The sequence below is a fragment of the Heptranchias perlo genome, chromosome 28 (genome assembly GCF_035084215.1).
Source record: "Heptranchias perlo isolate sHepPer1 chromosome 28, sHepPer1.hap1, whole genome shotgun sequence".
In the NCBI taxonomy this organism is placed as follows: Eukaryota; Metazoa; Chordata; class Chondrichthyes; order Hexanchiformes; family Hexanchidae; genus Heptranchias; species Heptranchias perlo.
In genome coordinates this window covers 13,563,124-13,576,548 of record NC_090352.1, presented here as the reverse complement: position 1 = coordinate 13,576,548, position 13,425 = coordinate 13,563,124, and the positions used below count along the sequence as shown (strand labels likewise).

At 44.9% G+C, this 13,425-nt stretch overlaps 1 protein-coding gene and 1 long non-coding RNA gene across 14 annotated transcripts in view; one reads left to right on the top strand and one right to left on the bottom strand.

The window, feature by feature from the left end:
- Positions 1 to 13,425, top strand: part of LOC137344858 (elastin-like) — a 306,346-nt gene that overhangs the window by 154,605 nt on the left and 138,316 nt on the right. For 11 of the 13 annotated variants that reach the window (XM_068008078.1, XM_068008072.1, XM_068008071.1 and 8 more), the window contains 2 exons: positions 2,381 to 2,416; positions 9,590 to 9,625. The exons of 1 other annotated variant lie outside the window; for it this stretch is intronic. In XM_068008078.1, coding sequence (XP_067864179.1) covers positions 2,381 to 2,416; positions 9,590 to 9,625 — 72 coding nt within the window. The remainder of the gene's footprint in view (positions 1 to 2,380; positions 2,417 to 9,589; positions 9,626 to 13,425) is intronic. One more of the 13 variants, XM_068008081.1, reaches the window with a different exon arrangement.
- LOC137344859 (uncharacterized) lies at positions 6,947 to 8,603 on the bottom strand. Its single transcript, XR_010968481.1, has 2 exons — positions 8,356 to 8,603; positions 6,947 to 7,362 (listed from the first exon to the last, which is right to left on the bottom strand). It is a non-coding gene; the product is annotated as an uncharacterized lncRNA (long non-coding RNA).

The window sequence follows — 13,425 nt, the reverse complement described above, 5'->3', positions numbered from 1 at the left end:
AGTTTGTTGGTAGGTGGTTGATGGGGGGGGTGTAGTGCGTGGAGCAGTGGATGAGGGTGGTGGTGCAGTTGCTAAGCTTTGCTACTTGACAGTTGAACTCATGCATCTGGACCACTCGTGTCAAATCATTGAACTTCTTCCTGCAATGCATCCATGTTCGTGGCATTATGCTCCTGGTATTGACCTCATCCCCTACTGCCTCGGGAGCATGTGTCTGGAGGTCCTCTTGCCCCCACTGTGGATATGGGATGCCCCTCCTTCTGCCCATCTCTTGCAGCAAAGCCTCTAGTGCATCATCAGAGAACCTTGGTGCAAACTCTTATATTTTAAAAATATAAGAGTACCGCAAACTTTGAGCAGTCAAGTTGTTGCTTAATAACAACTCATTAAAAATTTCAACATTCCCATCATCACCATGCTTCACAATATTGAAGCACAGATTCACTGCACAATTGACTTCCACCACTTCTTGCAGCCACAGTGCGCTTCCCCTTTAAGAGGTGCAGGCTGCATTTAAGCGGTGCTAGCCGCTCCCGATATCAGGGGTCCCCTGCTGGTGCGTACAGCCACTCAAAAGTGCAGGTAGCATTGGCTGCACGCAGCAATCATTGAAATCACCAGGCAGCACGAATTTTGCATGCTGCCTGCATCGCAACAACCGGGCGCGAAGTAGTTGCACACCGCGATGCCAGCACCCGTTTTCAAGGGTTAACCAATTTAACCCCCATTATGTCCTCCCAGGTCACCAACATGGTGGGCAGGAAGTGCGAGCACATTTCCAGCCGGATGTGCTCTGCCTGTGCTTCTCACAGGGCCCTTTTGTGATTTTGGCATACCCCAGCGCATAACTCACCACCTGCTGACCTCGCCCAGCAACTCATTTAATGGTCTGCCTGAAAATTAAATCAAGCAGGCCTTGGGCATCAAAGCGGAGTCCAAGGAGCCCAACTGATTTTCCTCTGGGTCGTTGGTTGTTGAGATGAGAAACAGGCAATCTTCTCAAGGGCAGTTAGGGATGGGCAATAAATGCTGGCCTTGTCAGCGATGCCCACATCCCATTAACGAATAAAAAAAAAATCAGCACCTGTGTGTTTACGGCCTGCTCTGGTACTTCAACACATGATCTAGGCTGACATTTCAGTGCATTGCTGTGTTGTTGGAAGTTCCATCTTTCTGATGAGATTTTACCCTGTCCTGATCTAGTTGTTCACAAGGATACAAAAGATCCCACAACACTATTTGATGAAGAACAGGGAGTTGGCCACCCTCAGCCAGCACGACCAAAGAAACAAACAAACTGGTTAACCATCTTTTTGTTTGTGGGACCTTGCTCTGTGCAAATTGACGTCCCCATTTGACTACATCACACAGTAACTTCACTTCAAGAGTAATTAATTAGTTTTGAAGTGCTTTGGATCATGCGGATGACGTGAAAAATGCAAGTCAAGACCAAGAAGTTTTCCTCAGTTACCTCAGAGGAATCGGGAAGAAACATGTTTTTTTTTGGAAACTTTAACCATGGTTAGCCACCTCCATTGGAGAATAAGTGTGAATTCCTCAACGAGATTTTGATGGGATCAGCAATATTGGAGTTGCTAAAAACACAAGAGCTGTTGCAGCTGCCTGTCAACATTCTATATTCATTCCAAATGCTTCCACAGAATATGGGTGATGAAGCTTCAAGCACTACTCCCAAAGAACATCAGCCCACATATGCAAAGGTTCAGATACAGAACTAATCATTACTTGCTGAGCAAAAATTGCTGGAACATCCATTGAGTTGGGGAAATCTATTGGTAGCCCAGCCCAATGGATACTCAAGCAAAAGCAAAATACTGCAGATGCTAGATATCTGAAATAAAAACAGAAAATGCTGGAGAAACTCAGCAAGTCGGGCAGCATTTGTGGAGAAAGAAATAGAGTTAACGTTTCAGGTTCTGACGAAAGGTCTTCGATCTGAAACGTTAATTCTGTTTCTCCACAGATGCTGCCCGACTTGTTGGGATACTCAAGCAACCTTTGTTCAGCAAGCTTCCTGTGCTCCCAGTAACCATCAGGATCTATTTTGTGAGACATTCGCCCTCACTACTTCAGGTCTTCTTCTTGAAGTCCATTATAAGGTAAATTGCACATCTTCTATGTAAGAGATGGAAATTAATGGGCAAATAGCCTTTTCTTATTCCATATTTTCTTGTGGTCTTAAAGATTACTATACTTTGTTAGTTGGATTTGAAAAATTTGCATTGATATTGAATCTTTCAGAAATGGGGTTTATCTGGAATGAGGGGATGCTGTTGATGTTCATAATGTTATCATTGTTCTAAGCTGTATGTAGCTGGTCTCTGCTCTGTTATCACTTGTCAATCCTCTGTCATTGCAGGTGGATACGCGGCAGCTAAAGCTGCTAAATATGGAGGTAAATCTTCCTACTTTTGTAATTTGTAAAAGCATCACATTATTATTGTATTAGTAAGCATAGAATATTAATGGGAAAAATCTTCTTGACAAGTATAGAATGTACATAACAATTAAATTCTTGATCAAGTAAAGAATAAATTTCAAGCCCAGTTACAATCGTTTCCTCATTACAGGAATATTTGTCGAAATATCACTCGGCTCTTCTCGCTTTACTGTGTAATTACCAACAGTGAAGTCTTTTTAGAAAAAAATACCTTTCTGCAATTTGGCTGCATTGAGTTCAGCTTTGAGAAGCTGCTGCATGATACTGCGGTTGTAGTTCCATAAACTGAACAGTATCCATTGTCTGAGTACACAGAGAATTTGGAGTATGAGCCAGGAGTTCCACAATTCTGTCTGGTCTTTATTTCAAGGTTTTGTACAGAGAGAAACCAGGAAACATCTTGCCACATGAGAAACAAGCAGTGAAAGTCACAATCCTGTAAATAGACCAAAATGAAATGTTCAGTTGGCAGCAGCTAAGCACTTAATGGGAGACCTATATAAGAAAAGGATGGAATTAATAAGATACACTAACAGGAATCAGAGCTAAAATAAATGGCTGCACAGGCAGTAACAGGGTCACAAACTGCTCAATATTCTCTCTCTTTCCACAATGCTCTACTTGCATTTGTAATTCTTTCATTCATAATTTATTGATGTCCATTTGACTAATTACTAGTTGTATTTGAAGCTGGTGGCATATTTTGATGCTTTCCACTAGATTTTTGAGTTTTGTAGTCTTTTCCCCTTTGCGATATTTCTTCACCATTCCAACAGTGACCACCAGTAACAACTGTCATTTTACTTAAAAGTTACTAGATTTAAACATTACATCATATTCTCAGATATACACAACGGGTTCCTCAGCTACCACTTGTTGTATCATGGCACAACTTTCTAGCATATTTACCTCAGATTCCTGTGCCACATCAGTTAACACCAGCACTAGATGGTTTAGGTAATCTGTCAAGGGACAGGATTGTGCAAGTAAAACACCTCTTACCTGTCCCATTCCAACCTTGGGTACAGTTAGGCATCAGTTAGAACCAATGAGGTCACATTCGTAGGTTTTAATAGGCCTAATTTTACAATTATGCTAGGCCATTTAGGAATGAAATAGGAAGCATGTTTTCACACAAAGGGGAGTGGAAATTTAGTACTCTCATCCCCCACAAGGCTGTGGATGCTGGGTCAATTAATATTTTCAAGGCTAAGATTAATATTTTTGTTAGGTAAGGGCATCAAATGATCTGGATCAAAGCTAGTAAATGGAGTTGAAGGACAGAGCAGCCACGACCAAATTGAATGGTTGGACAGGCTTGAGGGGCAGTGTTGCCTTCTCCTATTCCTATGTTTGGATCCTGCTGTTACTCACTGGTATCTTTTGTCATGCCAATTTAGTGCTAAGCAGCACTACTTGGTTATTACAGTGATGGATCGCTTATGGGCATAGTGGGATAGTACTGTTTTTGGTCTCAATGCAATCCAATACCAAGCTTTCCTCAAAGAGGTGCATAGCAGTACAAGCTAACAATTGCTTGGAACTGACTGGTGCCATTGGGGGTCTAGCATTCAAGCAAGTACATTAACAGCGTGGATAGTCTTTTCCCACCAGCTAAAAGTCATTCATATCTCTACATGGGCAATTTCCTTGCTGAGAAGACATTGGTCTCCCTTAATCCCTAAACACTCGGACTCCGGCTATTACTGTCTGGTACTGAGGCCCTTTCATGTGCTTCCCTCCCGATGAGTGGCTGTCAGTGGCTGAGGGAATAGAGGACCTTCACACCTGCTTGTTTCTGTATCACCTCTCCCCAGTTGTCTCAGAATCCACCTTTCTATTCCCTGTGGTTACTGTTATGAACACACACCCACAGAAGAGGCAGGCGTGTCTCGTGTGCTGCTAGCTGAGTGACAGTGCCATGGCATTTGGTTCTCAGATCATTACCCCGAACCAAACATCACTTTTCTAAGAACCTCCATGCCCTTTCCTGTGGTGGAAACCGAACAGGTTACCCCAAGCATCATTCCAGTTTCTTCAAGTGATGCACAGTTCCAGCCTAACCACTGCCACCCTTGACTGAAACTTGATTGTACAATATCTCTCTCAGTTCATTCATCACCTTCAATGCCAAGGTGACCAAGAGTCTCAATGTGGTTGATCCAAGTGTGTTGCTCTGTGTGTCGTGCGTTCTCCAAATCTTCCAAAGTTAACCATACAGGTTTTATTTGGCATTCTGCCTTCTCTTATGCTCCAGACAATGGCAGATATTGCTCACTGACTACAGTTTACAGAAAAACGCAGTTTAAAATGCTACAATAAAATAATAATAGGCCAAAAATCAACAAATGTATAATGAGGAATCTGTAATGGGTCAGCGACGCTTGATAAGAACTTCTTTGAATGGAATATGAAAATATTGTTGATTCACTAGATACAGTCCTGGTTTCTGGCATGATAAATTCAGTCAGGTTCATTTTCACAATGGGCAGGAGAGGGTCGGGGAGGGGGGGATGGGGGCGGAGTTAAATCGGCAATATGCAAAACCCAATCCCGACCTGCCGCGAACACGCCTACTTACATTTTAACCGCGAGGGGTTAGGGGGCGCCCGAGTATCCCGCTCTGGAAAGCCGGGACCGTCTTTATAATATATTAATGAGGCTCTGTTTCTGAGATTTTGTCAGCTATTTGAATTTAACTCTGCCCTTCCAGGTTTCCCAGCGCTTGGGAAACCCGGCAGCAAATGGGAGGCGGGAACAGCCAGCTCCAGCACGGCTTGTGGGCCAGGAGGAGCAGGAGTGCTTCCCCCCCCAGTCCCCCAAGCAAATCTTCTGCCACAATCGGCCGACCCTCCTCCTTCCAAATCCGCAACGTCTCCTGATCCCCCCTCCCTCCAGATTGCTGGTCCGACCACCCCCCCACCAAGCCTGCGATCTCTCCCGGTCCCCCCTCCCTCCCGATTGCCAGTCCGACCTCTCCCTCCAAATCTGCGAGTTCTCCCGGTCGCCCGTCCCTCGCAATTGCCGGTCTGTCCCCTGCCCCCCCCCCCCCCCCCCAAACTCGTGATGTTCCCTGGTTCCCGGGGACCCTGCCAGCCTGTCAATCTGGCCGACTGCCGGGCGGGAAATGGAGTTAAAAAAAAAAATGATAATGATGTCCTGCCATTAATTTCGGCAGGACCTCCCCGTTGCCAGCATTTGCGGGTTTCCCCCCTGCAAATACACGCCCCCTCTCCCTCCCCTTAAATATTGGGGCCATGGTGTCACACCTCACCTCTCCCCACCCCCGCCACTACTTTTTTGAATCACTGTTTTCAGTCTTTTCATCATACTTTATGTATACGACACGACCAATTCATATGATTGTCACAAACAAATTCTGAGCAATAGAATAAACTATTTCTTCCTTATCAAAGATCATTTCTACTAATTGAGTCAAGGAACTGGATGCATTTGAACTTCCTTCTGTGTCTGTCCCTGGAAAAAAAACTCCCCAAGTCACTTACAATGGCACTTTCACATTCCAAATTATCTAGCCTTTGGTCCTTCATTCACCACGACATTTCTGCAGCTACTGATCTGCTCAATCACAATCTCACCTCCACCTTTGATGTCCTTGTGCCATTAAAACCATTACTCCCTGTCACCCTATTCGTTCCCCCCTGTATCCTGACTCGCACCAAGTCCCGTTCTCACTGAGCTACATTGGCTCACGGTCTGGGAACACCTCGATTTTAAAATTCTCATCCTTGTTTTCAAATCCCTTTATGGCCTCGCCCCTCCCTATCTCTATAACCTCCTCCAACCCTACAACCCTCCAATTCTTGCCTCTTGCGCATCCTCGATTTTAATCGCTCCACCATTGGCGGCCGTGCCTTCAGCTGTCTAAGCTGTAAGCTCTGGAATTCCCTCCCTAAACCTCTCCGCCTGTCTACCTCTCCTCCTTTAAGACGCTCCTTAAAACCTATCTCTTTGACTAAGTTTTCGGTCACTTGTCCTAGTGCCTCCTTATGTGGCTCGGTGTGAAATTTTGTTTGATAACGCTCCTGTGAAGCACCTTGAGACGTTTTATTACGTTAAAGATCCCATATAAATGCAAGTTGTTGTTGTTCTGATCACACTCCTCAATCTGACCTTACACCAAAAGAAAGCAATAATTAAGCTTTGTGACCGTCTTCTTTTTACAGCAATATGTTTGGTACCAACAGTATGTTTTTCTGTTGGGTTTATTTGACATATTGATGATTGTAACTCTCGTGCTGGCGTTCCAGGGGGAGTACCGGGAGGCGTTCCAGGGGGAGTACCGGGAGGCGTTCCAGGGGGAGTACCGGGAGGCGTTCCAGGGGGAGTACCGGGAGGCGTTCCAGGGGGAGTACCGGGAGGCGTTCCAGGGGGTGTACCTGGAGGAGTTCCAGGGGGTGTACCTGGAGGCATTCCAGGTAATTTGATCTTTGAGTAACAACACTTTAGATTCATTGAAATGAGTTGAATGAAAAGTGTAAGTTTTATTGTTGTCAGTTTTACAATCTAGTCTGTTAGCATGCTATTACACTATAGTGATAGTCTTTCACTTTGTATCAATGCAAATGCAGCCTGAATCCATGGCCATGGCCTGGCCTGACACAAGAACAAAGTAGAGTAAGATTCCCTGGAGGAGGCTTTGGATCCCCTAGCTGCCCAGTCTGGAAAATGAGCCTCCTGCAAATTGGAGCTCCAGACTTGTGTAAGCACAGTCACTGGCCTAGAAATTTGCTGGTCCCACGCCCATTTTTCAGGCACTATATGTCCTCCAAAGTCTCCAACATGGTGGGCAGGAAGTGCATGCATATTTCCAGTCGGAAGTGTTCCGCCCGCCATATTGGATCAGGTTGTTCCATTGGTGTCAGATGTGCACGCCAGAACTATTTAAACAAATGAAAAAGTTATTTAGATTCGGGTTCTCTGCTTCTTGCAAGACCCTTTTGCAATTTGGCATGCTCCAGTGCATGACTGAGCACATGCTGACCTCGTCCAGCAACTCATTTAAAGGCCTGCCTGAAAATTGAATCAAGCCAGCCTTGGGCATCAAAGTGGAGTCCAGGGTGTCCAACTGATTTTCCTCTGCAGGTCGTTGGTTGTTCAGATGAAAAACGGGCAAGCAGCACCTATGTGTTTAAGCCCCATTCTGGTACTTCAGCACATGATCTAGGCTGACATTTCAGTGCATTGCTATGCTGTTGGAAGTGCCATCTTTCTGATGAGAATTTAACCTGTCCTGATCTGGTAGTTCATAAGGATACAAAAGATCCCACAGCACTATTTGATAAAGAGCATGGAGTTTCCTCCCTCAGCCAACACAACCAAAGAAACTAATTAACTGGTTATCCATCTTTTTGTTTGTGGGACCTTGTTCTGTACAAATTGACTTCTCCATTGGATGACATCAAACAGTAACTCCACTTCAAGAGTAATTAATTGGTTGTGAATTGCTTTGGATCATGTGGATAATGTGATGAATGCAAATTCTTTCCTTAGGTTGTTAAATCAAAACCTGGGAGTTTCCCTGGGTTACCTAGAGGAATCGTGAAGAGACATGGTTTTTCTTGGAAACTTTAACCATGGCTGGTCACTTCCATTGGGAGACTAAGGGGTGAATTTTAACCCACAATAATGGAAGGGGCGGGAGGGGAGTAAAATCCTCCGTTTTCAGAGCGAGATCACATCCTGGCTCCAACGCGTCTACTTCTGGGTTTAACTCAGGCAGGTTTGTATGCGTGTGGAGAGCAAACACCAGGAATTCCCGCATCCTACTTAAAGCTAGAAGGCCAATACTTAAAAGGACAATGTACCTCATTGAGATACTTGAGGTACTTAATATTTCGTGTATTGAAATAATTAAACAAATTTAACTTTACCTGTTCGGATTTCTTATTGCTTCTGGTTCACGTCAGGTGAAAGCAGGCGGGATGGTCCGGATCCATGAGGTGAGTGCCTTTATTGCACTGCTTGTGGGCTCGGAGGAGCAGGAGTTCTTCATCCAGGCACAACAAGTTCACCTGGCTGACAAGACCCCCGTGAACGGCCGATTTCCCTCCCCACCGCGCCCAATGGTGGATCCCCACCTACCTCCGGCTCTTCATCCAACCTCCGATCTCCTTCCCGGCCCCTGATCACTTCCTTGGCTGTGCCCCCCCCCCACCCAATCTTTTCCTCGGACCCCTGCAAATCACTTCCTCGTTCCCCCCCGCCCAGATCATCAGATCATCATCTTCCTGGCCGCCCAATCTTCACCCGGCCGCCCAATCTTCACCCAGCCCCCCCAGCCCATGATCCCTCCCTCCCTCCCTCTGATCCCCGGCTGCAGCCGGCCAGCCTGTTAGTCAGGAAATCTTCCTCTCCCGCACCCCCCCCCCCCCCCCACCCCACAGCTCCCTTCCTGGCTCGCAGTGTGAAATTTGAACTGGGTGTCATCCCTCAACGATATTTTGATGGGATCAGCACCATTGGAGTTGCTAGAAACACGAGCTGCTACTGCCGCCTGACAACATTCTGTATCAGTTCCAAAGGTTTCCACAGAATATAAGTGATGAAGCTGTAAACACTACTCCCATAGAACACCAGTCCACGTATGCAAAGGTTCAGGTACAGAAATAATCATCACTTGCTGAGCGAAGATTGCTGGACCATCCATTGAGCTGGGGAAATCTGTTGGTAGCCCAGCCCAATGGATTATCAAGCAACCTTTGTTCAGCAAGCTTCTCTGAGCTCGCAGAGCCACCAGGATCTATTTTGTGAGACATTTGCCCTTGCTACTTCAGTTCCTTATGATGCAACCTGTTGTAATGCCATCTAATATGTAAAAGAAGTCAGGTTTTCCTGTAAGCCCATGACAAGGTAAATTGCACATGCTCTATGCAAGATTTAGGAATTAATGGGCAAATAGCCTTTTCTTATTCCATGTTTTCTTGTGATCTCAAAGATTGCTAAGCTTTGTCAATTGGATTTGAACAATTTGCATTGATATTGAATCTTTCAGAAATGGGCTTTATTTGGAATGAGATGGTACTGTTCTTCGTAATGTTACTTCCTTGTTCTTGTATGAAGCTGGTCTGTGCTCTGTCATAATTTGTCAATCCTCTGTCATTGCAGGTGGATATGCGGCAGCTAAAGCTGCTAAATATGGAGGTAAATCTTCCTATTTTGGAGTTTGTAAAAGCATCACATTATTATTGTATTAGTAAGCATAGAATATTAATGGCAAAATTCTTCTTGACAAGTATAGAATGTACATAACAATTAAATTCTCCATCAAGTAAAGAAATTTCAAGCCCAATTACAATGGCGATCTCATAGCAGGAAGATTTGTCCAAATATCACTCAGCTCTTCTCAATTTACTTTGTAATTAACAACATTGAAATGCTTTTAGAAAGAAATACCTTTCTGCAATTTGCCTGCATTGAGTTCGGCTTTGAGAAGCTGTTGCCTGATACTGCAGTTGTAGGTCCATAAATTGAACAAAATCCATTGTCTGAGTTTACAGCGAATTTGGAGTATGAGCCAGGAGTTCCACAATTTGGCCTGGTCTTCATGGCAAGGGTTTCGCACAGAGGGAAGCCAGGAAAAATCTTGCCACATGAGAAACAAGCCCATGAGAAACAGAAAGTCACAATCCTGGAAATAGACCACAGAATCATAGAAAGGTTACAGCACAGAAGGAGGCCATTCGGCCCATCGATTCCGCACTGGCTCTATACAACCAGCTAGTCCCACTCCCCCGCCCTATCCCCTGTAAGACCTCATAAAAAAGGTTCTGAGTCCGGTGATAACTTCAGGTGAAATTATTACAGTACTTCAGTCATGGTGGCAATAAACAACAAACGAACAAAGAAAAGTTTTCTCCATACAGTACACATCAGTCATGGCTTACCGACATCAGGTGATCTGAGTTGTCATGCTGTGATTGGTCCCCTGGGCTAAACAACAGCTGAGTCATTTGCTGTCGTGTCCTGATTGGACGAAGGGCAGACTTTTGCTGAAGCAAGAGGGTTCTGCACACACACAGCTTGACTGCTGACAGTGGTTTCTCCCACTGCTGCCCCCGGCGCAAAATTGCGTAATAGCCTAACATCTAGTTTAGCAACAATTAGCTTTATTATTAATCAGTCCCAGTGACAGCTAATAATTCTCTATCAGTCCCCCCTTTGAGTCTCCCTAATACAGAATCACAAGAGTTAAAACATCAGACATCACTAGTTACATCACTACAAACTAACTCCATACATGTTCCCTTAATTGTTGCTGTGTTTCGCCACATGTCCGGACGAGTAGCTCCACACAAATTTACACCAACCAGAATTTCACCGTGGCCACAATGAAAGTCTGGTTTTAATAGGTTAATTAACCTCATCATTGAGGTCTTACACCCCGTAGCCCTGCAAATTATTTCCTTTCAAGTACTTATCCAGTTCTCCTTTTTAAGGCCATGATTGAATCTGACTCCAACACCCCCTCAGGCAATGCATTCCAGATCCTAACCACTCACTGAGTAAAGTTTTTCCTCATGACACCTTTGGTTCTTTTGCCAATCACCTCAAATCTATGTCCTCTGGCTCTTGACCCTTCTGACAATGGGAACAGTTTCTCTTTATCTACTCTGTCGAGACCCTTCATGATTTTGAACACCTCTATCAAATCTCCTCGCAACGATCTCTGTTCCAAGAGAACAACCCCAGCTTCTCCAGTCTATCCACGTACTAAAGTCCTTCATCCTTGGAATCATTCTAGTAAATCTCTCCTGCACCCGCTCTAAGGCCTTCACATCTTTTCTAAAGTGTGGTGCCCAGAACTGGACACAATACTCCAGTTGTGGCCTAACCAGTGTTTTATAAAGGTTCATCATGACTTCCATACTTTTGTACTCTATGCCTGTTTATAAAGCCCAGGATCCCATATGCTTTTTTAACCACTTTCTCAACCTGCCCTGCCACCTTCAACAATTTATGCACATATACCCCCAGATCTCTCTTTTCCCATATCCCTTTTAGAGTTGTGCCCTCTAGTTTTTATTGCCTCTCCTCGTTCTTCCTACCGAAATAGAATCATAGAATCATAGAAGTTTACAACATGGAAACAGGCCCTTCGGCCCAACATGTCCATGTCGCCCAGTTTATACCACTAAGCTAGTCCCAATTGCCTGCACATGGCCCATATCCCTCTATACCCATCTTACCCATGTAACTGTCCAAATGCTTTTTGAAAGACAAAATTGTACCCGCCTCTACTACTGCCTCTGGCAGCTCGTTCCAGACACTCACCACCCTTTGAGTGAAAAAATTGCCCCTCTGGACCCTTTTGTATCTCTCCCCTCTCACCTTAAATCGATGCCCCCTCGTTATAGACTCCCCTACCTTTGGGGAAAGATTTTGACTATCTGCCTTATCTATGCCCCTCATTATTTGATAGACTTCTATAAGATCACCCCTCAACCTCCTACTCTCCAGGGAAAAAAGTCTCAGTCTATCCAACCTCTCCCTATAAGTCAAACCATCAAGTCCCGGTAGCATCCTAGTAAATCTTTTCTGCACTCTTTTTAGTTTAATAATATCCTTTCTATAATAGGGTGACCAGAACTGTACACAGTATTCCAAGTGTGGCCTCACCAATGCCCTGTACAACTTCAACAAGACATCCCAACTCCTGCATTCAATGTTCTGACCAATGAAACCAAGCATGCTGAATGCCTTCTTCACCACCCTATCCACCTGTGACTCCACTTTCAAGGAGCTATGAACCTGTACTCCTAGATCTCTTTGTTCTATAACTCTCCCCAACGCCCTACCATTAACGGAGTAGTTCCTGGCCCGATTCGATCTACCAAAATGCATCACCTCACATTTATCTAAATTAAACTCCATCTGCCATTCATCGGCCCACTGGCCCAATTTATCAAGATCCCGTTGCAATCCTAGATAACCTTCTTCACTGTCCACAATGCCACCAACCTTGGTGTCATCTGCAAACTTACTAACCATGCCTCCGAAATTCTCATCCAAATCATTAATATAAATAACAAATAACAGCGGACCCAGCACCGATCCCTGAGGCACACCGCTGGTCACAGGCCTCCAGTTTGAAAAACAACCCTCTACAACCACCCTCTGTCTTCTGTCGTCAATCCAATTTTGTATCCAATTGGCTACCTCACCTTGGATCCCGTGAGATTTAACCTTATGTAACAACCTAGCATGCGGTACCTTGTCAAAGGCTTTGCTGAAGTCCATGTAGACCACGTCTACTGCACAGCCCTCATCTATCTTCTTGGTTACCCCTTCAAAAAACTCAATCAAATTCGTGAGACATGATTTTCCTCTCACAAAACCATGCTGACTGCTCCTAATCAGTCCCTGCCTCTCCAAATGCCTGTAGATCCTGTCTCTCAGAATACCCTCTAACAACTTACCCACTACAGATGTCAGGCTCACCGGTCTGTAGTTCCCAGGCTTTTCCCTGCCGCCCTTCTTAAACAAAGGCACAACATTTGCTACCCTCCAATCTTCAGGCACCTCACCTGTAGCTGTCGATGATTCAAATATCTCTGCTCGGGGACCCGCAATTTCCTCCCTAACCTCCCGTAACGTCCTGGGATACATTTCATCAGGTCCCGGAGATTTATCTACCTTGATGCGCGTTAAGACTTCCAGCACCTCCCTCTCTGTAGTATGTACACTTCTCAAGACATCACTATTTATTTCCCCAAGTTCCCTAACATCCATGCCTTTCTCAACCGTAAATACCGATGTGAAATATTCATTCAGGATCTCACCCATCTCTTGTGGTTCCGCACATAGATGACCTTGTTGATCCTTAAGAGGCCCTACTCTCTCCCTCGTTACTCTTTTGCCCTTTATGTATTTGTAGAAGCTCTTTGGATTCTCCTTTGCCTTATCTGCCAAAGCAATCTCATGTCCCCTTTTTGCCCTCCTGA